The sequence below is a fragment of the Sceloporus occidentalis genome, unplaced genomic scaffold (genome assembly GCF_023333645.1).
Source record: "Sceloporus occidentalis isolate IW3139 unplaced genomic scaffold, rSceOcc1.0.p SCAF_2, whole genome shotgun sequence".
In the NCBI taxonomy this organism is placed as follows: domain Eukaryota; kingdom Metazoa; phylum Chordata; class Lepidosauria; order Squamata; family Phrynosomatidae; genus Sceloporus; species Sceloporus occidentalis.
In genome coordinates, this window is record NW_028316982.1 from 63942763 (window position 1) to 63967843 (window position 25081).

The 25081-nt window shown below is 40.1% G+C and overlaps 1 protein-coding gene across 3 annotated transcripts in view; it reads right to left on the bottom strand.

The window, feature by feature from the left end:
- Window positions 1–25081, bottom strand: part of LOC149318479 (SH3 and PX domain-containing protein 2A-like) — a 335649-nt gene that overhangs the window by 293861 nt on the left and 16707 nt on the right. For all 3 annotated transcript variants that reach the window (XM_089509805.1, XM_089509806.1, XM_089509804.1), the window contains exon 2: window positions 4957–5037. In XM_089509805.1, the coding sequence (XP_089365931.1) occupies window positions 4957–5037 (81 nt within the window). The remainder of the gene's footprint in view (window positions 1–4956; window positions 5038–25081) is intronic.

Here is a 25081-nt window from a genome sequence, read left to right on the forward strand (position 1 = left end):
AATATATTTCTATGAGAAATGTCAAAGGCTGGAACTTTCCATGCTCAAAAGTAGTTGTAGTGATTCAGCTCCCAGTTTCAGATATGTGTTTTCAAATGGACATCTTAAAAAGTGTATGAAAAACAAGGCTTTGCTAGTGTTTTTGTTTTTTTGTTTTTTAAACTGAGCCCATGTTAATTCACTCCTTGCAGGCTCAATATGATGAACAGATCTGACACAATCACAGCAAGCCTTTGATGCTCTCATCCAGCACTAGAGTAAATGCAAAGTACCACAGGCTGGATTCTGAACAGACAGCAGCCTTTTGCCACACGCCTCTGATAGAGATCAAAGTTTCCTCCAAACTGTAATCTAACCAAACTGTATACTACCAGTATTCCATCACTTCATTCTCATGAGTCACATCTTAGTTATTTCCTGTTTCCATTGAGAGAAATAGCTACAGAGTCCTGATTAGGACATACCGCCACTGATTTCACCAATGGCAATCAGATCCTTTCATATAAAGGCAGTGGCACTTGTGAAGGCAAGCCTACATCCGATGAGAATAGACTTCCAATGTCAATTGTTCTACCTCTCTTTCCCTTAGTGAAGAAGCCAAGCTTGCAACAATGTGTGAAACAGGATCCCTGCATACATTGCTCCATGATAGGAAAGCAGTTCCCTGATCACTACATTTAAAGGATGGTTGTATAAATTGTGTGTGTGTGTGTGCACGCGCGCCTGCCTGTTTGCCTTCAAGTTGTCTGTCAACATATGGCAACCCCATGAATTTAACAGAGTTTTCTTACAGAAGATATACTCACAGGTGATTTATCAATTCCTTCCTCTAAATGTATGGATAGCAAAAACAGAAACACAGAAAAAGCAATATTACTCCAGCCATGTTTGGGACATGAGAATGCAAAGAACTGGGAATTCATGTAATGATTCCTAAGCTATTTGTGGAGGCTTTTTTGCAATTTCTGGCTAGTAGAAGTCAAAGACAGGTAGACTGGGAGCTCATAACTGATCTGAGTGATTTGTAGTAGATTGCAAGTGGAGTCTCAATAGATTAACAACTCACTCCCCAGCTGACTGACAGTAGTAACAACAACAACGACAAAAACCCTTGTTCTTTCTAAATTAGGCTGCTAGGAAAAAAATTACTTGGGTTGAAACCAGGTCAACTTTAATGTGAAAGGATTTGTGAGCTTGATTCTATACTGATTTCTAGACTGTGCATGTGTGCATTTACCTGAGCCACTATTTTGCATCAGGTTCTAGCTGATGGATGTAATGAGTCTAGTAAAATATCAGCTAGATCCTTTGAAAGCCTTGGGTTTGCCCACTATGGTTTAGGGGAAGCTACTAGCACGGGGTTGCTAGATGGAAACTAATTCCAGGGGCTTGAAATTAATGAGTGCTCTGGAGATGGTTAAGAAATGTATTCAGATTTATCAAGGAGAATTGAAAGATCAGTTATTCATGGTGGGATATTTAAATTAGTCAGAAAAAATTGGTTTTAAATCAAATAAGTCTGAATTATGAAATTTAATTGTGTACAAATGATGAACAGATGATTGGTAAAATGTATATGCTTTTGTTAAGATTTGAGATGGAAAATGAACAAATGAAAGACTGTATGGTTAAATGAGATACAATTTTTGGGTATAAAATACAAATGGACCAGTAGGAAACAGTGTGGTCAAAAGGTTTGAAATTTACTCTGTGTTATGATCTTAAGAAGAAGATATATCATTGATATAGGACACCAGAGAAATTATCTAAGATGTATAAAGGATCACCAAATACATGCTGGAAATTCAATAAACAAGTAGGGTCTTTTTACCATTTGTGGTGGATATGTGAGAAAGAGAAAAGACACTGGATTCAAATACTGTACACAATATGATGCAAAAAAAATTATTGACTACTCTTCAACTGAAACTTGAACTTTGTCTCTTGGGAATGGTGAGTGAGCAATTGGAGATGAGTAATGGAAGAATAATATATTGTCACAGCTGCAAGATACTCTCCATAGTGGTAGAATTCAGAGATATAGCGATATTAGTCTGTAGAATCAGTACATAGAGAGATCTTGTAGTACCTTTGAGACTAACTGAAAGAAAGAAATTGGCAGCATGGCTTATGCTGCCATTTTCTTTCTTTCAGTTAGTCTCAAAGGTACTACAAGATCTCTCTACATACTGCAAGATACTGTATGCTCAGAAATGGAAGATGATTTAATTCCTACAAAAGAAGAAAGGTTATCAAAACTTAAGGAGTTAGCTGATATAGATAAACTGCCTATTTTGATTAAAGATAATTCAGTAAAGTCAAAGGCTTTCATGGCCGGCATCCATAGTTTTTTGTGGGGTTTTGCCAATGTTCTAGCAGAGTTTCTTCCTGATGTTTCGCCAGCATCTGTGGCTGGCATCTTCAGAGAATGCTTTGCCTGGAAAAATTGGGTGTATATATACTGCGAGAGCTGTTCAAGCTGGATCACTCCTGCATTCCCAGGCTCTCACAGTATATATACACCCAATTTTTCCAGGCAAAGCATTCTCTGAAGATGCCAGCCACAGATGCTGGTGAAATGTCAGGAAGAAACTCTGCTAGAACATGGCCACATAGTAGTAGTAGTAGTAATAATAATAATAATAATAATAATAATAATATTTATTTGTATACCGCCCTATGGGAAACCAATCCGGGCGGTTGACAACAGTAAAATATAAAATACAACAATTAAAAACACTTTATCCCTCCCCCCCTTAAAACAGTATTAAACAGTATAACATATTAAAAACACAATATCAAAGCATAAAAACAACAATTAAAAACTAAAACCCCTGATATCCCTCTGTTGATCCTCAACCATCACTAAGATGGGGCCACGGGAGGAATGAGGGAATCAGGGAACCTGGGCCGGGATGGTTAATCTGGAAAGGCCTGCCGGAAGAGATCCGTCTTGACAGCTTTTTAAAAGCTGTCTAATGATGTCAACTGACGGATCTCATCCGGCAGGTCGTTCCAGAGTTTGGGGGCGACAGCAGAGAATGCCCTCTGGGAGGTCGCCGCAAGCCTAGATTTTAGAGGCTGCAGTAAGTTCTTCCCAGAGGACCGGAGAGCATGGGGAAGATTGTATGGGAGGAGGCGGTCCCTGAGATAGCTTGGACCCAAGCCATTTAGGGCTTTAAAGGTGATAACCAACACCTTGTACTGGGCCTGGAAGCTGATAGGCAGCCAGTGGAGGGACCTCAAAACCGGAGTAATGTGGTCCCTCCTAGATGTTCCTGAGACAAGCCTGGCTGCCATGTTTTGAACCAGCTGTAATTTCCGAGTCAAGCACAGGGGTAGCCCCATGTAGAGTGCATTACAGAAGTCAAGGCGTGAGGTTACCAGCGCGTGCACAACCGTCTCGAGATCCCTTACTTCCAGAAAAGGGCACAGCTGGCGTATCAGCCGAAGCTGATAACAGGCACTCCTGACCGTCGCATTTACCTGATTTGTCATCAGGAGCGACGAGTCAAGGAGCACCCCCAGACTGCGAACACAGTCACTGGAGGAGAGTGTGACCCCATCCAGGGCTGGAGGTTGCAACCCAATTCTTGGTTTCGGGGCCGCTACCATGAGCACCTCCGTCTTGTCTGGATTCAGTTTCAATCTGTTTTTCCTCATCCAGCCCATTACCGCCTGAAGACATTCATTGAGAGAAGAGATGCCATCAGAATTCGAGGCCGACGAACGAGACATGGAGAAATAGATTTGGGTGTCATCAGCGTACTGATAACACCCAGCACCATGACTCCGTATTATCTCACCCAGCGGCTTCATATAGATGTTAAATAACATCGGGGACAAAATAGCCCCCTGAGGAACCCCACAAGTGAGGTACCTCTTACTGGAGCTACAGTCCCCGAGTAGCACCCTCTGAGACCTGCCCGAGAGGAAGGACCGGAACCACTGCAAAGCAGTGCCCCCGATACCTAACCCCCTCAGGCGGTCTAAGAGGATGCCGTGATCTATAGTATCGAAAGCCGCTGAGAGGTCTAAGAGCACCAACAGGGTCACAGTCCCCCTGTCAATGCTCAGACGCAGATCATCGGTCAAGGCAACCATGGCAGTCTCAACCCCAAAGCCTGTCCTAAAGCCGATTTGAAATGGGTCTAGTAGCCTGAAAAACCCAGAAAAATTTTGAAAAATAATGAAGATGATTTGATCATTGTTGATTTTATTAATTAACATGAGACTAATATACAGATGAAGTGAAATTAATTGGGAAGATAAAGAGGGGTGGAAATGTACTTGCAGAAAAGATAGAAGTCGTTTTTGTTCTATTTTGTTAGTTGTAGATTTGTTTGTAATTTGTTGTGCACAATTTGTATACTTTGTAGTTTGTGGTTTTTTGTGAAGTTATGTTATTCAGTTTTTGCTCTTTGTATTCAATAACAATAATTAGTTAAAATAAAAGAAATCTATTCAGTGCCTTTTGAGGAAGCTGCCATAGAATTTTCCACAAATAAAACATCAGAATCGTAAGCAGGAAGCCTCATCCTAAGGGATAAAATTCTTAGAAAAAACCAAAGCTGCACTCTGGACATCCATTTTTCCAGAGCTGAAAAAATTACTTATTTGGTCTACCATTTCCCAGATTCTCTGGCTAGTATAGCTAGCAGAAGGTCTGATTTTCTTCAAAGTATCCAAATACACTGTACCACTGCCTCTCTGTGGAGACCACATAATTGTATACAAGACAAACCTTCATCAATGAACACCAGGACAGCCTCTTTGCTCAAGCTAACAAACACTCTTACTTCCAGACATTTAAAATGTGATTTTTCTTATTTTACAAAGTATGCAGCATCCTCAGGAAGCATTCGATGTAAACCACTTATTACTGAATTTCATTATTAGAGCATTTAAGAAATCAAGCTCATGTATAATGATGCAAAATCAAAATCAATACATTACCTGGAGGTCAAAGAACTTGCTGTATCTGCGGTATATTGTCTGGCAAGTAGAGTCAGACCATGTTACTTTTATGATATATACCTGCAGGGAGGGAGAGAAAGAAATAAAAAGAAATGTTGCATGTGTATTATATTAGGACTGTTATTCACTTTCACACACTGCCAAAGTACTGTAAAATGAAAGATGATTTTTAAAAAAAGCTTTTAAAAATAAAATAATTTATCAAGTCCATTCTCTGTTTCAGTAGTTTTAAAGGAAAATCTAAATCTAATCAACAAAGATAGTTTCAAACACTAAAATTATTGATACGGCCAATTCATCAGTTTGTGGGTAAACTTAAGCTGCCTTTTTCTGGATTTCCTCTTTTTTGGCTTCGAATGAAAAGAAACTAACACAATGTTCCATGCATAATCACACAACATATGCACACACAGATTTATTTTCAATCCTTTCACCATAATTCCTGACAATGAATTTGTCCCTTCCCTGCTAAACTGTCAATACAGAGTTGCTATTTTCAAGAAGTCACAAGAAATATCTACGTAAATTGTGGTTTACTGCAAATTGCTGCATTTTTACTGCATAATTTTACACGAATTTAATGAACAGCTAAAGGGATGAAGGAGTTTTCTCACCTAAACAGAAGAAACTACTCACCTACTGAGTCAGAGAGGCATGTGTGTACTTAACCAGTGGTCTGAAAATACACAAGACCACTTTCATTTGGTCAGTTCCTGCAGAGAGGCCATTCATCACATAGCTGGCTCTACCATTAGTCAGGGTGAAGCAGTTTCTAGGGTGAAGAACATGACATTGTTGGGAAGACCTCTGTATCACAGAGTCTGTCCTGTACCCCTCTAACACTAAGCTACTGCCTCAACAGTATCAAGGAGAGATTTGTCTGCTAGTCTGGTAAACCTTTGTACATGGAAGTTGTACCCCATCATGTTTGTCTCAGGGTCTGGACACTTTTCTCCTACCCTCAGGGTGTGGGAGACATATCTGAAGACAAAAGCAATGACCTTGTGAAGTTTATGTGTGTCCATGTGTGTATTCCTCCTCATCTGTTAGATTTGGTGTTATTTATTTGATAGCATACTTTTTGAAACTAGTTAATATGTAACGCACCATGCTGAATGGCATGACCAGGCCCTGTCCCCATAACTTCACCAGGACCCAACATCTATGACATTTCTAGGTCTCAGGTTTTGGCTCTGAAATCTCAAAGCCTCAGTAGTCCTTATCTGGCAGTCTTAGTATCAAGAATTCCACCAGCAAAAAAATCACATAGTACATCATGCTTCTAAGTTGCCTTGGGAATTTAACTGAAGGGTGGGATGCAAAGAATAAAATAAAAATAGAAGCAAAATTTTACAGTCTAAATTATTTTAAGATCAAAATTCATCTGCAGACAAAAGAGCCATGCATTATCTGAAAATGAAGTTTATTTTTAAAGCAATTTAGATGGTAAATCATAATGTGCTCTTGCTCTTCATGCTTGGAGGGATCCATTGTAAAAAAGAAATCATGCAAATTCACGATGATCCATATTTTATTTACTGGATCCAGCTTTTATTTAGAATTTATGTTTAGTGAAACTTCATTCATCCATGCTCTGTTGTACATGTAGGGCTCTAGACTAAACCTCTCACAATTTGTAAAACAGTGCAGTGTTTGCTTTTTAAACCAGAATGTAGCTGTGGAGTGGGAAAAGCAGGGAAATGTTTACATTCATTCCTTGTGACCATCCCTTATGACACTCATGCAACCTCATTGCATGCCAAAATTACAAAAGATAAGAATTTATTGTCTGGGAGATGCAATTCCTCATACACATAATACAGCACTTCAGCTCCTTACAAAGGGCAGCATCTCTTTACCTTGGTAAAAATGTTAGTAAATTATTCATAATAATCTGCCCAAATATAACAAATGGAAAATGAATATATATTGACATCTTTGAAACTATGATTATACAGCAAAGTACTCATAAGGGCTTTAAAAATAATTTTAAAATGTACTTATTACTGCACATATCAGGTCAATAAAGAATGCACCATTATGACCTGGCATGTCAGTTGGTAAATATTTTTAATAGTAGTTCTACAGTTCCTTGGATGATAGCATAAATGTAGTTTTTTTAAAAAGTACTAAAATACATATTATACTACATCTCCCTCTTTGCTGTCCTGAAAGGGTGACAAGATGAAAAAATTATCCTATGCTAGGTCATCAAAGATCTACTTGAAGGGCTACTGAGTGGGAGTTTATTATTTAAAGCATTGTTTTCTCTGGAAAGATTCCAGCTATCCCTGACACAGATCCAGATGGTTATGTGACATCATGTCCTGATGTCAACTTCTGTTCTTTTGAAGAGGATACCTTGTCTTTTGCACTAGAAAGGAAGAACTGCATTAGGATATGTCATCAATTCTCTTCTTAAAGGAACATTAAATCCCACTTCCTCCATTAGAAAACTATGACATAATTCTCAGCATTAGTCAGCCGAAGGCAACATATTTTATTGGTCCATCAGTTCTGACACTGCTAGGTGCACTGCTGTACAGTACCTTGTCTTCTTCCATAATCTGTAAAGGATTAAAATTACAAGAAACCTGTCCTATATCCAACCTGGAATGTTTTGATATGATACCCATGATATACAGCAGGAGGTAAGTAAAGCTTTCAGAGAAAGATCTTGCAGTGAAAGTTCTAGTTGAAGAGTTGATGAGTCCTTCCAACTCATCACTATTTTTCCTTGGTCTACATTGGTTTGGTCAGGGGCTATCACTATAACCTAGTTAACTGAGGTTCCTGGAACTAACAGGTATGCTGTCCTTTCCCAAATCCTTCCTGGCTTGCACTTGCACTTTCCTGAATCGTTAGATGCCTGAATTTGCTACATTTTCTCCTTCTCTGCTTCTTCATCTTTTTTCTCTTCTGCTCCTTCTACCACCTGATTCCTGGCTCCTGCTGCCTCTTAGACTGATCATCATGTCCTGGCCCTGATGCACACATACCTACACTTGCACACATGTACATGCATGTTCCTAGACGTGTTCAGGCCACAGTAAAAACAAACAAACATTTCCTTTCACTAACCACCTGCAACCAGGACAGGCAGGAACATGCAACGAGCCTGGAGGCTTGCTATAGGAGAAAACATTAATTCCTCTTCCTTAAGATAACCCTGTAGACCTATAGATGTGGAAGGCATTTTGAAACACACATGAGACATTATTAATACCATTCCTGCTCATGGATTGAAATTAGATTTCTGGATTACTAATTGTTCTAACAATCAGAACTTGGAAGCAGTACTTTTTTTGGACTGCAACTCCCAGAAACTCTCAGACAGCAAGTTCAATGGCTGTAAAAAGTTCCTCAAAATTAGAATCATAGGATCATAAATTCTGACAACGATTTATTATGGACAAAGAGTTAGCAGCACAGCTAAACCATTTTTTTCTAAATGTGTTGGGAAGAAGATGGAGATTGTTGTGATAAGATGGAGAAAGAGAGCGGGTTATCTGCAATGCCTTAAGCTTATTGGAGGAAAGGTATACAAATAGCAAATAATAAAGAAACAAATTTTATTTAAGATTTCATCTGCTGCTGTGAATTATCATTGTTTATTCTGCATGGATTTAAGCTTTAATTGTATTATCACAGACTCTGTTTGCCTTCCATTTAATTTCCATCTGAGCAATTACCGTATTTTCGGGCGTATAAGACGACTGGGCGTATAAGACGGCCCCAACTTTTCCAGTTAAAATATAGAGTTTGTGATATCCTCACCGTATAAGACTACCCCTCTTCCAACGCACACCAAATAAAAATTTAAAAAACCATCAGATTTTACTTCAATATGGTAATTTTATTTCAAATGACATGCAGGTACTTAGCAGGAAACCTTGTTGTATACAAAGCCTGCTTGGATTGGTCAGCTCTCCTTGCCTGTCCAGCCCTCCCTGTCTCCAAGACTATCAAAGTGGTAGCTGCTTTCATACGATTGTTGCATACGGCGGGGATTTGGCCGCGGCCGTTTTTGAGCTCCCCCCACCATATGCAGCAACCGCAGATTCTCCATTCCAGCTCAGAAGTTTCAGCACCTGCCCTATAAGACAACACCCGGCGTATAAGACGACCCCCAACTTTTGAGAAGATTTTCCTGGGTTAAAAAGTAGTCTTATACGCCAGAAAATACAGTAGTATCAGTCCCACCACAATACACTGATGTGTACCTATAATACCTGTCAACAAAAGAGAATGATTCATGAATTTGATGAAACGGTCATCCCATAAAACCTTAGACCATAATAAATTATAGTTTTTTGTGGGTTTTTCGGGCTATGTGGCCATGTTCTAGAAGAGTTTCTTCCTGACGTTTCGCCAGCATCTGTGGCTGGCATCTTCAGAGAATGCTTGCCTGAAAAGGAGTTGGGTATAAATATACTTTGTGACCTTGGAAGGCAGGAGTGATTTGCTTTCCCAGGTCACACAGTATATTTATACCCAACATCTTTCCAGGCAAGCATTCTCTGAAGACGCCAGCCACAGATGCTGGCGAAACGTCAGGAAGAAACTCTTCTAGAACATGGCCACATAGCCTGAAAAACCCACAAAAAACTATGGATGCTGGCCATGAAAGCCTTCAACTTCACATAATAAATTAGTTGGGATTTTAAGTGCCAGAATATTATCATTTTTGCTGCAGAAAAGTACAGGTGCCACTTTGGAAACTACTACGACTACAACTACTACTACTATCATTATGGTTGTTATTGTTATTATTATTTGACGTAACTTATGTCATTTCACAGAAGTTCCTCACTGCCCCGTCTTGACTTCTGCTCAACTCTATCACATTTGAGGAAGTGGGATCACTTAGGGAGTCCAGGATTAGTGCTGTAAACAATTTTCACCAGTGTGTTGTTCATGGGGCTCTTTTGCACTATATTCCACTTTAATCGCCATGGTTGCCTCCTGTAGAATCCTGCAATTTTTAGTTTGGTGAGGCACTAGAGCTCTCTCCTTGAAAATTCCAAATGCCCCTTCCTAAATTGCAAATCCCAGGATTCCATAGGATGGAACAATTGCAATTAAGTGTAATCATAGTGCTATGATTATGTAGTGGGAAAGGCAATCAGGCCAAGACAGGCTGTATCAACATGGTAAGACAGCCTGACGGGGCTTCTCAAGCCCTCACTTGCCTCCATTGCAAGAGTTGGAAAGTAAGCACTTTGTTGTGTTTTGCACAAATTGGGCAAAAATGATTCTATGTGCAAAAATGACACACCAAGCAAGCAAAATAGGTGATTGCTCACAATGACACAGCAACCTATCCAAATGCTTCTGCTTTTTAAATACTCCCAGCAACAGGACAGCTGCTAAGATTTACAGACGTCAGTCTTTCAAATGCACAAAGGTTCCCTGAGATTGATACCCACTCCCAAAAATGGCATCATCTCATAGCCAGAAGATTTTGATTGTATGTGCTTTTTTCATTTTTGGATGCAAGAAAATCAGGTCACAGTTTACCTTCCTATTTAGGAAATTGGTGTAGCATCTACACCAATTTCCTCCCAAGAAAGGCAAATAGCCAGGAGAGTTCAAGAGGAATATACAGGAGGCTGCCATTTCTATTCAGCCCTCCCCTGCTCACAGACCCCAACCAGATGAGGCAATTGCCTTATTATGCCCAATAGTAGGAATGGCCCTGATGAAAGGCCTCTGACTAAGATATTAGAGAGTTCTTGCCAATAAGAACAGCCGCAGAGCTGAGCAAGATGGATAAACAGTCTAACTTGGAATAAAGAGACACCTCACTCTTAAGTTGCTTCAGTCAATAAATCTATCCACACAGAACATGTCACTCAAGCTACAGACTACATTTGACCTCAAGTCAAGTTTTCCAGTGCAAATGGTAAAAACATGAGTCATGGTAAGAAGTGTATTTCAGGTCTGGAGCTATGCTATACTTAATATAGGCAATTATTATATTTCACAAAGGTGTGATTATTTAGAACAGTGGGCTTCAAATGGTGAACCTGGGACCCACAGTAATTAGTCTTAGCTGAGAAGACTGGGAATACACCTTACTGATCTACTTACAATATGAACACCAAATATGCATGTTTGGTATTACAACAAAGTTTGCTGCTCATCTACTGTTCTGAATACACCTCATCTAAATATGAAAACTAAATCAGGTTAGGCCTAGTTGGAAGAACTTGGAAGAAGATCAACAGGCAACAACAACCTTGCCAAACCCTAGAGAACTGTTGCCAGTCAGAGTAGCCAATGTTAGAATAAATAGACTCATGGTCTGATTCAATAAAAGTCAGCTACCTACGGTATATATCTATGTAACTTGTATTCCTGTGGATACAAAAGCCTTTTATAATGTGGCCTGCTTATACCTTTGACAGAGCAAGATGTGTCTTGGCTCTCTAGATTGCCTTGTAATAGGGTTTGCTTCTAAAGCCAACACATTTAGTATAGTTTATTGGAATACAAAAATCTTCCCCGATGTAACTGACCTTGCTATTGACCTCCAGATGCAGTGTCCTATAAGTGAACCCAGGCCCTGGGAAAGAAAAAAAACCCAATGTAGTCTGGCCACTGTTGAACAATGCTCAGTCTCTGAGGACTTCCTTGCTCCAAAGAGTGGGAATTCTTCCAGGAGTGCCTTGCTGAATGAGAGCATTCCCCCACTCCTTTCTGAGCAAAAAGGAAAAGAAAGTTCATGTAAGCTCCAAGACCCACAGTTTCACAAAATTCAAAATACTTAGCTGCAATACTTTGATTTTGGGCTTCCAGTGAAGGGGAAATGGAGTTGTGCTGTTCAGTTATTCTTGACCCCATTCTAACAATTTCAGTCTGTCATGGCAATAAAAGAGGTAGGAAATCACTATGGGCCCTTTGATCCTCTTTGCCAAATATCATAAATCAGATTGACAAACAAGCCCTAAAGTGTTAGACTTTAACTCCTAGATCAACAATGTATATACACTGGATCTATAGACATGCAGTACAAATATTGGTAGAACAGTAATTCGCATATTATGAACAGTTTTCCCATTTACCCTTTTAGTTGTCCAGGTATGATAATCACTTGCAGAAATTGACTCTTGTTCTTTCTGACAACATTTCTGACTTATGACAACCCTAAGGTGACACTATCATACAGTGTCTTGGCAAGATCTGTTGAGGGGGGTTTGTCTTTGCCTTCCTCTGAGGTTGAGAAGTGTGCCTTGCCCAAGACCACCCAGTGGGTTTCCATGGCCAAGCAAGGATTCAAACCCTGGTCTCCAGAGTCATAGTCCAACACTGAAACCACTACACCATGTTGGCCTCTTGACCAGAATGTTCTACAAGACTGAGTAACATCTAAAATGCCATGAACAAGGTGAGCTTTCAGATTTAGGCTTCTTCAGGCTTAGATGGTACAGAATTTGAGGCACTAGAAAACAATTGAAATGTCCAAAAAAATCTAGCCAAATATAGACATCAATGTCTCTGGTGGCTGGTGGAAATGCAAAAGACTGCAGATTTAGTGAAGAAAGAAAAAGTATTAAGGTAGCAGTTTACAGTTGCTCTTAGAACAGGAATAGGATGTGTGTGTGTGTGTGTGTGTGTGTGTGTGTGTGTGTGTGTATACACACATGACTACAAGACACCTTTGGTTATGGCAACCCCATGAGTTTCATAGCATTTTTAAGGCAATGAATGAATACCCTTTTGCCAGTTCCTGCCTCTGAAATATAACCTACAGAACTTGATATTCATTGGTGGTCTCCCATGCAAGTACTAACCAGGACTAATCTGCTCAGCTTCCAAGAACAAATATGATCTGGTGCCTATAGGGTATTTATGCAGCCCTCTAAATGTTGTCGAACTTTAAATCTCAGCAGTCCTTGCCAGCACAGCCAGTGGAGAAGAATGCAGGGAGCTGCAGTCTCACAACATCTAGAGGGCTGCTTAATTTGAACCCAAGCCCTAGAGATCTGTTTATCATCTTAGTCAAAGCACACAGGCAACTGAAATGAGAAGAAGTACAGGAGCAACACAGCAATCTTTATATCAGTAATGAGGTGCACTAGGTGAAAAGGTAAATGGATGCAAAATTGGTATGATAATTGTACCTATTTGCAGGAAAATTGCAACCTCATGGAAAAATTACTTAATCTAAATAGATCTTGTTGTAGGTGGCCAAATGTGGTGTTTCCAACAGCAAAGGAAAAAAAACAGTAGCCTTGGCTCCCATGTCAGTGGGATGGTGTGTTTTCTCTGGGTTTTAGACCATACTGTGTAAAGGATCTATCCAAGGTACTGCACCCATTTGGGGAATAGTCTCAGTACCTTAGATAGTTTTTTTAAAAAAAATCAGTATAAAATCCGAAGCCAATTCACCATCTCACAGACATGGACCAGCCACTATCTTTATTCAATCACTAAAGTGTCACAACATGGCAAACTTGAGCTTGTCAGAAGTCTTATTCAGACTTAGTTGGTACAAATTTGGAACAATTTAAAGACATAAAAATTCCAAAAATCTGGCTAGACAGATTGGCCATTATATGTGTGGGCAGACTGTGTGCCAGCAGACAAAGACTCTAGTGAAGTTGGAAAGCTTGCATTATTCATGACATTTTAGCAATCCAAGAAAGGTATTACTCCAGTCTGATTATTGTTTCTATGCTTAGATTGATTAAACAGTTAATTTTTGTTATTTTTATTGAGAAGAACAAGTATCAACTATAAGGTGAGAGAAAGACTAATTAAAACACTGGATATGAACACTCCCCACCACACTGCCTGCAACTCTTGCAGAGTGACAGCTGGCACCCATGAAATATTCCTACCAAACTAAGGGCTGACATCACTTTAGCAGAACTTGCTACTAGCTCCCTCAACCAGGAGGCGGCTACAGTCAACCACAACAACTGTCATGCAGTACTTGGGCCTCCAACTGGCGATTGTCAGAGTGTCTTATATATTTCACTATTGATACAGATATATTCACATCCAATATAAAGTCATGCCACAGAGTTATCAGAGACCTCTTGACCAGACCTGATAGCAGAGTTATATGATTCTAGCAAATTAAGGATTTGTTTGTTTGGGGATTTGGAAACATGAATCAGAGAGCTACAAGTCTTCCATATCAAACAGCTACTGACTGACATTTTCATGAAGGGTTCTCAAACATATAAATCAGAAACCTATTTTACATTCAGTTTTTACTTAAAACTGAAACTTGAAGAATGAACCACTCTTATAATTTGCCCTCATATTAGGTCCTACATATAGAAGCTGTTCTTGAGTAGAATTGCCACCATCCAGCTCAGTCACTTTTCACTGGAAACCTTTCTTTTCAGATATTTGTATGATGAACCATCTCATGGAGCAGGATCTTTGATGCAGCACCTTTCAGACTCCCAACGTCTCTCTTTCAGAGTCTCATAGGTGCTACAAAGATCCCTTTGCATACTGGATTAGCAGAATATGTCTTTGAATTCCATCTCCTGGAGGTTAGGGGCATCAACGGCTACTAGTCAATGGCTATATTTGACCATGAGGATCAGAAGGAACATGCCTGTGTATTTCAGTTGTTGGGCAACATAAAATGAAGAGTGCATTTGCAATCCTGGCCTGCTTGAGGCTTTCCCATAGGCAACTGGCTGTCCACTATATAAGCAGAATGCAGACTAAACAGATCCAGTATGGTTGTTCCTACTAGCTGAAGTAAAACTATATCGATACATAATTCTGCAAAAGGGTGCCATTGGGACTCCAGTCTTCACACTTACTTTTTTTTTTAATCTCAAGAACCTTACCAGCAGTATCTCAAACACTTTGCTTGTGTTTTCCCGCCCTTTGTTTATATGCAGGAATATTAACAGGAGTACCTTAGCCCTCTTGGGCTTCCCTTCTTCTTTTCCTGTCTGAGAAAACTACTGAGGTCTGGTGGCACAGTGGTTAAATGCCAGTACTGCAGCCAGTCAGGGCTCCAAGGTCCACTAAGCTTTCCATCCTTTCATAGGTTGGTAAAATGAGTACCCAGGTTATTGGGGGCAATTGGCTTATACATTGTAAACCGCTTAGTGAGTGCTAGCTCACTGATAAGCAGTATAGAAATGAACTTGCTATTGCTATCTCAGGAATTATAGAGATGAAACAGACCACCCCAAAGGGGTGACTTGAAGCTTCGAAAGCTGGATTGGGTCTACAGCAACCACACGCCACGGCCCCATTCCATCTTTTTGCCAGCTGAAAAAGGAGTGGCAAAGAGCCTTTTTGGACTGGCAAAAAGTCGGCTTTTCCACCCTGCCACAGCCAAAAGCCAGCTTTAAGGTGCTCAGGTGGTATGTGGCATATAAACACTGTGCCACCAGAGCACCTGGAAGCCAGCCCCTGTGTAAACATTTGGGCAGCTTCTGGGCGGCTTGGTAGCATGCCATGCTTCCATGCTGCCTGGGAGGTGATGCAAAAGGACCATCTGTTTCAGCCCTTAGTCATAGTGACTGGGAGAACTCGTTCTATTTTCCACTTCAATTGTACCCAGCACTGCCAAGGTCCCTATCTAATACAGTACTCCAAAAGAAGTGAGCGCAGCTTCCCATCCTCCTGCTATTTAAAAAAAAATCTTTAAAATCTCACTTGCAGAATTCTCGACTTTCTCAAAGAGCTTCCTCCCATTTTTCCACTCCTTTCTCTAAAAATCTAAGAAGTATTGCTTTAGCCCTCCTGGGGACCCACTTTGGTTTTCTTGTCTTTTCGCCTCCCTCATGAATCTTGGCAACAGTGTCTCAGATAGCCTTTTCTAGCCCCTTGAAAATACTATTTCCTGATGAATAATAGCAGGCCCAATTCTTCTATTATTATTATTATTATTATTATTATTATTATTAGCTTCTAGGAAGTTCCCTGTAGTAATGTTGACTTTAAAATTTTGAAGTGTGTAGCCACAGACAGACATTCTCTTTTATTATTATAGATAACCGATCTAAATTATGTGCCATTCTGACAATAACAGTCTACCACATGAGATTAGCTGCCACATAAAGTTCTTTAAATTATCTTCCATGTGTGGCAGCCGTATGAAACAACACCAACCTTATTTGAGCAGACATCAGCCAGAAGGTCTGATTACTCAAGCTGAATGAGTGTTTCTCTTTGGAAGGTTCAACAGAATTAGTATCATGCTGATAACAAACAAAGACACTCCAGAGTGATGACCTATAAGTGAAATATTTGCATAGTTTGTTTTGAGTAGGCATTGTGGTTACTTCTTAGTGGAAAACAAACATTTTTATGTGGAAGACAGCATTTGTCACCATGGAAAGTCACTTTTATTGTCTCGCTGAATGATGAATCTTGATGCTGGTACAGTGGATCCTTGTTATACACTGGAGTTTGGTTCCAAGATCCCCCATGTATAACAAAATCCGTGTATGCCCAAGTCCCATTAAATATGACATAGCAAAATGGTGTCCCTTATAAAAAAAATAGAAAATTAAGGTTTGATATTTGAAATTTATACTTTTTGGGAACATTTCCAAACTGTGGATGCTTAAATCCATGTATAAAAAATCTGTGTATAAGGAGGGTCAACTGTAATAGTACTGGAATGAGAAAAGCAAGCACATAGCTTTTATGAAGAAACAGAAGTGGCTTTTTCTAATTTCAGTATGTTTGTCCTGCTTGTAAACTGTAAAAGCCCCATCAAATTTAGTTCATATAAAGGTGTGCTGACATTAAGGCCTAACTACCCCAGTGGTCCACCGTATGGCTGCAAAACAACATTAGGAAGGAACAAGTCAGGACCAATTCCTTAATCCACAGCTTTTTGCTCTGACTCTTCCCACTGTCTCCTGAATCTGATACCTCTACCCTACATTTGCAAAATAAACATGCACTTCTTCATCTTCATATTAAAAAAAAGGAAACAGAACTGTAATTTTATTTAATATCTTTATAGTAATATGAATTATATTATTTTTTAAACAACAACAACATATAATCAAGTCATTCAGACACTAAAGTTCTTGTCTCACTGCATTACAAGTTACCAATATACTGTTCAAACTCCATTTTCTGGTTTCTTATCACTATACACTTGGGTGGTGGGCAGGGGGTAATTCTGAAATATAACCTAGGGTCTGGACATAGCCAAAGTAGTTTTGTTGTAAAAAGTAACATCTCCTATACCTGTTAGAGCCCTATGTATCCTTTAGCCAACCCCAACCCCTTTTAAAGTTGAAAGCCTATTCCAACACATCACTGACTCACAAATCTCCTTGACAGGGAAAATTAGCCAAGTACTTTATAAGAGGGGCCTAAAGCTCAGGAACAAAGCCAAGGGTTGCATCTGGCTGCAATACTGAACATCACTTTCCCAGTTAATCCACTCAAGAGACTTCACCAAGGTGTGACATTAAAGACAACAACCTTTAATTGTCTATGACCATAACTTTTCACACAAAGGAGGCAACTGGCATTCAAACCCTAGGGCTATTTAGCAAAAGGTGGGCTTTCATCATCCAGGAACAGGACAGGAGACAATTCAGTCATATGGTACTTCTTTTGCATGCAGAAAAAACTAGATTCTGTCCCCGCCAGTCAGTAAAGATATCTGAGGTGGTAATTCAAGAGAAAATCTGGCAACAGAGCTTGTCGCTTCCCATCCACAGCCTGGTGACATTATTGCTTTGACTACAATTCCCAAATTCATGGCCACTAGCCATGATGGTTAAGAAATTTTGGGAGTCCATGGTTCAAAAAAGTAACTTTTCCAAGCTTTACATCAGTCAGTATAGACTACAGTTTTTCAGCAGGTGTGTTCCAGGGCTACAATTGCCGAGGAGGATGAGGGCATTGCCCCCAAATAAGAATTTGGTCCTCTAAATGAAATTTTCATTCTGTCCCCAAAAGTATATAATATTGGTGAGAGTGAGATATTGAAATCTTATATATTTGCTGTGTTCATATTCCCTTAGTAACTTCACCTACCCCTTTGCTTTGAATGCCTAAACTATAGTTCCAAATGTTCAACCTAAGCTTTAAGTTACTGAAATGCTAGAAAAATGAGGATGAAGGGAAATTTCACTGGGGGAGCAAAATTCTTCTTTGGTGGGGCAATGTCTTCATTCAGCTCCCCCCCTCAAAAAAGGGATCTTGTGGTAGATAGCTCAATGAAAATGTCAAACCAAGGTGTGCTTGCTGTGAAAAAAGGGCAAATTACATTTAAGGGATCATTAGGAAATGAATTGATGATGCCATAACACCCTTATACTAAGCTATGCTATGACCATTTGGAAAAGTATGTATAGTTCTATTTATTGCATCTAAACAAGATACTATAGTGCTGAGAAAAGTGTAGGAAAAACTGATCAAATGATCAAGGGGGGAAAAGGTTACAACATTCAGAGCTATTTAACTTAGAAAAAACAACATGACAAAAAGACATAAAATTATGAACCAAGAACAAATAGAGAGTAGTTTTTCCCCCTCCCTCATAGTCCTAGAGCTCAGGACCATACTGAATCTGAAGGATGAGAGATTCAGGACAGAGAAAAGGAACAATTTCTTCACAGTTAAATTGTGGTGTTTAATGCCACAATATGCAGGGAGGCCCATCACTCTGAACACAAAAATAAATTAAAAAATAATCTATATGTTTGAGTTCACATTTCCAAGTACTGGCCAAACACAGAAATATAAATGGTTTGTTGCTAACTGGAGATGGGGGGAATTGTAGTCCAATACCTCTGGAAGGTACTAGGCTGGAAAGGTTTGTACATATTTTGTACTGCAGAAAGTATGAGAAATTGTGGGTTCCATTGCTTCTCTTCTCAACAACTTATCAATATCACAAAACTTAAAGTAGCTGTCCATGACAGGATGTTTTTTTCATTATGTGGTCTATGAAGACAACACTGTTTTCTTCCCACTTTTTATAAAATACATCTGGCAAGCAAACAGGACATAGAGGTTGAGCTGATTACAAGCTGGGCAGCAACAGTCAATTTAGCTGGCAATTAAGTGACAAGTACTTTAATCCCTGTTTGATAGGGACTGAGAAATATATGGTACTGAAAGACCCATGCACAAAAAAAAAAACGAGGTTTCACTGATAAGAATTGTTACTATCTATAAGTAACCATTCTCTCGATACCGAGCAAAGGTGAAATCCATTTAAATTCTCTATACACACAATAAGGAATATTGGTCACTTCATTTTCAGCTCCTAGCAAGTAGCATGCTGTAGAACTGCTCTGATGCTCAAATGTGCTAGACCTGTTACTTTCAAATACATGTATAGGATTTTGTTCAGAATGGCAGCATTATTTATACTAGTTGAAGACACAGAAATTAGACTGCAATCATATACTCTCTTATGTGGGAGAAAACCTCACTGAATTCAATGGTTGGTTGAGTTGGGTGTTACTGTGTGCTTTCAACTAATTTCTCACTTATGCTGACCCTAAGGTCAACCTATAACAAGAAATTTGTTCAAAGGCTGTTTGCCTTTGCCTTCCTCTGAAGCTGAGAGAGTGTGACTTACCCAGAGTCACACAGTAGGTTTCCATGGCCAAGCAGGACTTACTTTAGAATGTGTATGTCTTGTATTGTGCTAGACATATTTTAAATGCTATTTTAAAAGTATAGTGGAACTAGCTTCCAAGTAAAGATGCACAAGGTTGTGCTGCATGCATCTAGATGATCAAGAGCAAGAACAAATCAGAAGAAGAAACATGAGGGATTTGCATACACAGCTCTGTCATATTTCTGCCTGATTCCTAACATGCCAGGAAGTTGTTCCCAACACCCAACCTGTGCAGCGCTGCTTTTTCTTACTGATGGATCTGGAAACAGCAAGTCTCAGTGCCAAACAGATGTATTTCAACCATGATCATCAAAGTCAACAGTCATTAAATATATCAGTGAACCCTCTTTCAGAAACCTGGTGGAGTACAGAAATCATTAGATAAGTGCTTGCTTAAGTTAGATTTCTAACAGGAGAATTTCAATATAGAGAACCCTGTTAGTAGTTTGCTCAGAATTGCTGCGATATAAAAAGACAGTTGACCTACATGGCATGTGGAGAAATCAGCGCAGTGATGCCAGAGGATCTCATTGCTACAACCTTCCCTCTGGCTCTCTTTCCTGCCTTATTCATGCACCTTTCTTCAAAACAGTCCAGGAGCAAATGCTGCAGAATAATTAAATGAACGAACTGCACCCTCCTATGCCACTAAATTTCATAGAGCTTAATCTCTTAGGTTTCTGAGGTTTCAGTGCTACACTCACTTACCTGGAAGCAAGCCCCATTGAATTCAATATACTGTATTTCACTTCTGAAGAGGCTTGAATAAGATTCTGTGGTTAAAAGCCCAAGGTGGGCCACTCTGTTTAACAAGATTAAAAGAACTGGGTTTCTGTGCCAAGCAGACTATTATACCAAGAGCACCTCTATGTGGATCATTAGCCCTCCATGGTTCATAAAATGGCAATGATTCAGGCTTAAAACAACTAAGGTATATGGGGGACCAGCCTCATAGAGCCAAACAGGACCTGATGATAGCCGATGGAGGGGCGCCAGTTACCCAGAATGGTAAGTGAGGAAGAAAATAATTTTAGTAGGAAGTAAGGCCCATTACAGATGGGCCTTAAACTACGGACTCAGTCCGTACTAGGGTTAAAAAGGGGTGTCGCTTCCGGACGCCCCTAACCCTAGTATGGACTGAGTCCGTACAAGATAGCGGCGCCCCATCTACATGGGGGCCGCCATGATGGCGTCACGAACGCGCCGCCTCCAAACGAGGCGGCGCAGACATGACGCCATTGCTCCGCGCGAGGGCGCTTAATGCGCCCTTTCAGCGGAGCAGGAAGGAGCTCCGAAATGGAGCTCCTTCCTGGTTTGCGTCGCTGGTGCAGCCGTGTGAAGGCTGCACCAGCGATGCAAATCAGAAAGGGGCCGAGCGGCCCCTTTCTGAGAGTCCTCGCTGCTGTTGGGGTGTCCTTGGGGCTTGAAGCCCCAAGGACACCCCTTTCCAGGCTGCGGGGAAGGGGCCTTTTGCCGCTTCCCCGCGGCCCAGAAAGCGGCGGATCGAGGCCTCAGCGGCTGCCATTCTAGCCACTGAGACCCCGATACACTGGGGAAAGGCACGTCTACAGGCCGCCCCAAAGGGGAGGTCTGTAACGCACCCATGTATTGCAAAATATTTTATTTAATCTTCTATCAGTCACTTATCTACTTCAAATCTTCCCCTGGGCAAGACAGGGCCAGCGCTTGGCACCTTCAGGTAGCTGTTGGAACTGACATGGCCTAGGAGGGCTCACTGATACTGCCATAAGTCATCATTATTAAATTTCCCACAATGCAATAGAGGACACTGAAAACTTTGGGAAGTTTAAAAAGGAAATTACCCAGATCCAGCTGAACTACAGCTGTTGATAGAGGTAAGCTCATAGAGGGCACTGATAAAAGATGGGGCATATCAGGAGTATTAGGTTGAAAGGGAGCCTATGTCACCAGTCAATCCTAAGGTGAAAAAAGTTGTTTACTTGCAAGGAGGGGCTGTAGGGAAATTCCATGTAAGTGGGAAGACATGTTCCTCATGGGCACACTATTTTTGTTTTTTAAACTCATCTCTTCTTCCCAGTTTTTCACTATGATTCATGCAGAGTTTAAATGTAAATCTAATGTTACCATGTCATTATATCGCATAACATCCAAAATCCACAAAATAGTGGTACTTTTATTGGGCCAACAAAAAGTATAAAATACAGTACATGTTGTAAGCTTTTGAAGCTCCACTGGCTTCTTCATCATGCAAAGGTGTTAAAAATCATACAGGAGGAAAAAATATGACAAAGTTCATCACAAACCTGCATTTTATCACAGTGTGGTTGGTGTTGTTCTGAGCTGAGATGGTATGGAGGGATATCTATGTCGGCAGGCCCCACCTCCTTATAGCCATGTGGCACTGGGAACAAACCATTCCAAAGCCCAGGAGATCAATTTTAAATTCCATTTGCAACCCACAAAGTTACTTTCCCTGAGATCCAGGATGTCTCTGTTCCTTGTGAGGTCACAGAGTCCTTTGTTAGGCATTTCATTTGTTGTCTCATGTGGCTCTCAGCAGAGAACTCAGGTTTCTGCACTAAAAACAAATCCAGCAACTGGCACAGGGCTTTGGGCATGGATTGAACTGGTCCTCCCTGCATATCTGATCTGTTCAAATCACATGCACCAGATCTTAATTTAGAGATGAGAATTATGTGGCCCTCCAGATGTTGCTAAACTGCAGCTCCCAATTCTAGTCAAGATAGCCAGTGCACAGGAATGTGGGGAGTTGCAATTCAACAGCTTCTGAAATAATGGCAGCTGATGGTTTCCACGTCTAAGGGACAGTGAATCTGTTTCAGATTTACCTTGAAAGAGCTATTCAAAGTGCTAAATCCTTTGCCCAAAACTGCTCCAGCACCTTGGATAGCTCAATTAGTCTTAACTAAAACCTGGAATGGATTCACTGCCTCCTTGACATGGAAGCCATCAGCCACCACTGATCTGGACAGACACACAATTCTCTTCCATGTCAGAGACCATTACTCACTTGTAGAGCAGACATTATAGCGCATCCACACAAACCAAAGAGGGGGTTAATTTGGATGATTTTTTTCTCTCAAATATAACCAAATATCTAACATTGAATCAAAGTTCTCTCATACCATAAAATGCTCTCTGGTAGACATGTCCATGGTGATGTGGATGACATAAAAGCTTGCTTTTCCTTTTAGAAGCAACATGTTACTTAGTATTGGTTTTCCGAATTTTTTCTTGGAGGGATGTCCTTTCAAAATCAAATGCTATCGTGAGAAATCCTAGTGTGCTGCTGAGAAGTCTAAGTAGGATTCTAGGACATATGCTCTGTCCATGTGTGAGAGTACCAGACAGATCTATGGGGCTTCCAAAATGTGCTGCTTGAACTGAGAGTACTCCTGAATTATGGCCATCAAATGTCTTTTTAAAATCTTCAAAGGGGAGTTCCCCCACTCTCTCAGGCAACCTATTCCATTATTGAACAGGTCCTATAGGAAAAAAGTTCTTCCTAATGTTTAAGTAGAATCTCTTTTCTTGTAATTTCTCAATTTTCTCTTCTTCAAGCCAATTATCCTGCTCCCTATGTTGTTTCTTATAGGGCTTGGTTTCCAGACTTTTGATCATCATAGTTGTCATCTAGATCCATTCTAGCTTGTCAAATCCTTCCCAGACTGAACAAAGTATTCCACGTAATATCTGACCAAAGTAGAATAGAGTGGTACTATTGCTTCTGTTGGTCTGAAATACTCCTGTTGGTACAACCTAAAATTACATTGATTTTTTTGGCTGCCACATCACATTGCTGACTCATGTTTAGCTTCTGGTCTATTAAAATCCTTGGATTCTTTTCATATGTACTCCTTTCAAGCCAGGTGACACCCATCCTATATTTGTGCAATTCATTTTTCCTACCTAAATGTAGTACCTTACATTTGTTCCTCTTAAAATTCATTCCATTAGTTTATGTCCAGCTCTCCAAGGTCATTTTAAATTCTGATCATGCCTTCTGGGGTATTACCTACCTCTCCTAATGTAATGTCATTCCTAAATTTGATAAACATGCTTTCTATTTCATCATCCAAATAATTTATAAAAAGTGTAAACAGTGGGCCCAGGACAAAGTCCTAAGGTGTCCTACTAGTACTTCTCTCCAGGATGAATAAGAACCACTGGTAAGCACTTCTTTGATTTGGTCTGTCAACCAATTACAAATCCATCTAACAGAAGCACTCTCTAGTTCACCCAGCCTATTTGCAAGTATATCATGAGTCCAAGAAAGTATTATTATTATTATTATTATCATCATTATTTTGCTTTGCTAAGCTTTACTTAGAATACACCAAAAGCTTTCATAGGGTGGGAGCTGTCTCTCAGGAAAGCTCAAGATTAAGATACTCAATTCATGAGTCTTGACTATGAGTTATATGTGTCTGAGGAATCCCGGGGATTCCTTGTAACACAGTGTGAGATTACTTGTCACAAAGCATGAAAAATGAGCCTTGCTTGCTGAGGCACTTTGCCAGAGTTTTATTTCCAGAACCGTATTCTTTCCCATGAGCTGTAAAAGCCCAAGAGACTTGAAAAAACAAATGACAAGCTATCCCTGCCAAACTCATCTACGAACAGCACCCTATCCTTTCCAAAGTCCTAGAATCAAGGGCACTTGGCACTTCATAGGATTGGGACCAATTTCACGCATCCACACACACTCTGCTCAGCCACCACTGACAATCAACAGCATATCACATTGCCAAATTTTGGCAGCAAACGGGGAAAAAAACACTTAAGTATTTTGCCTGCTTTGAATTACTTCTATTGGTTTGCTGCTGAAATTAAGTTGCAAACCTCTACAAGGCACTAAACCAATAAAAATAATTTAAGTGGAGTTTTCCCAGTTTGCCACTGAAATTTGGCACTGTGTTGATTTTCAGCAACCTGGTTTTCTGAGATGCCTCGTAAGCCACAAAAGTGGCCTTGTTGCCCAATGTAACCCATAGGCCATGTCTTGCTCTGTGCTGCACTGGAAATTGTTTTAGGGTTCAATTTTAAGTAAAGAGCATCTTAGGCCAAGTCCCAATAACCACAATAGTGCTTACTTCTGAGCAGATATATATAGACTGTACTGTTAGTTGTCCCTCTGCAAGTAGCAAAACTGCTAAGGGAACTGCAGCATTACAGCATCAGCAATCCCACCAGAGATGTGACCTGAAAGCACAATTGGAACAAAAACTTGTATGCTACACAAAAGCTCTGTCAAAACAAAGCTGTTTTAAGTACTTTCCCACAATCCCTACCAACAGGAAACATAGGCCAGGAAAGTTGTGATGGTTTATCAGCATTGTTTGGAGTTGACTCTCAACATCTAAACATCTGGAGCGGGTTTTGTTTTTTTTAAAAAAAACTTTTCCTAATTGAAAATAGTATTTTTTCAGAAGAAGATAAAACTCACAGATGGAAACAATAATGTGATTAGGGGCTATTAGGGACATTAGGATCTCTTAAACTTAGAGT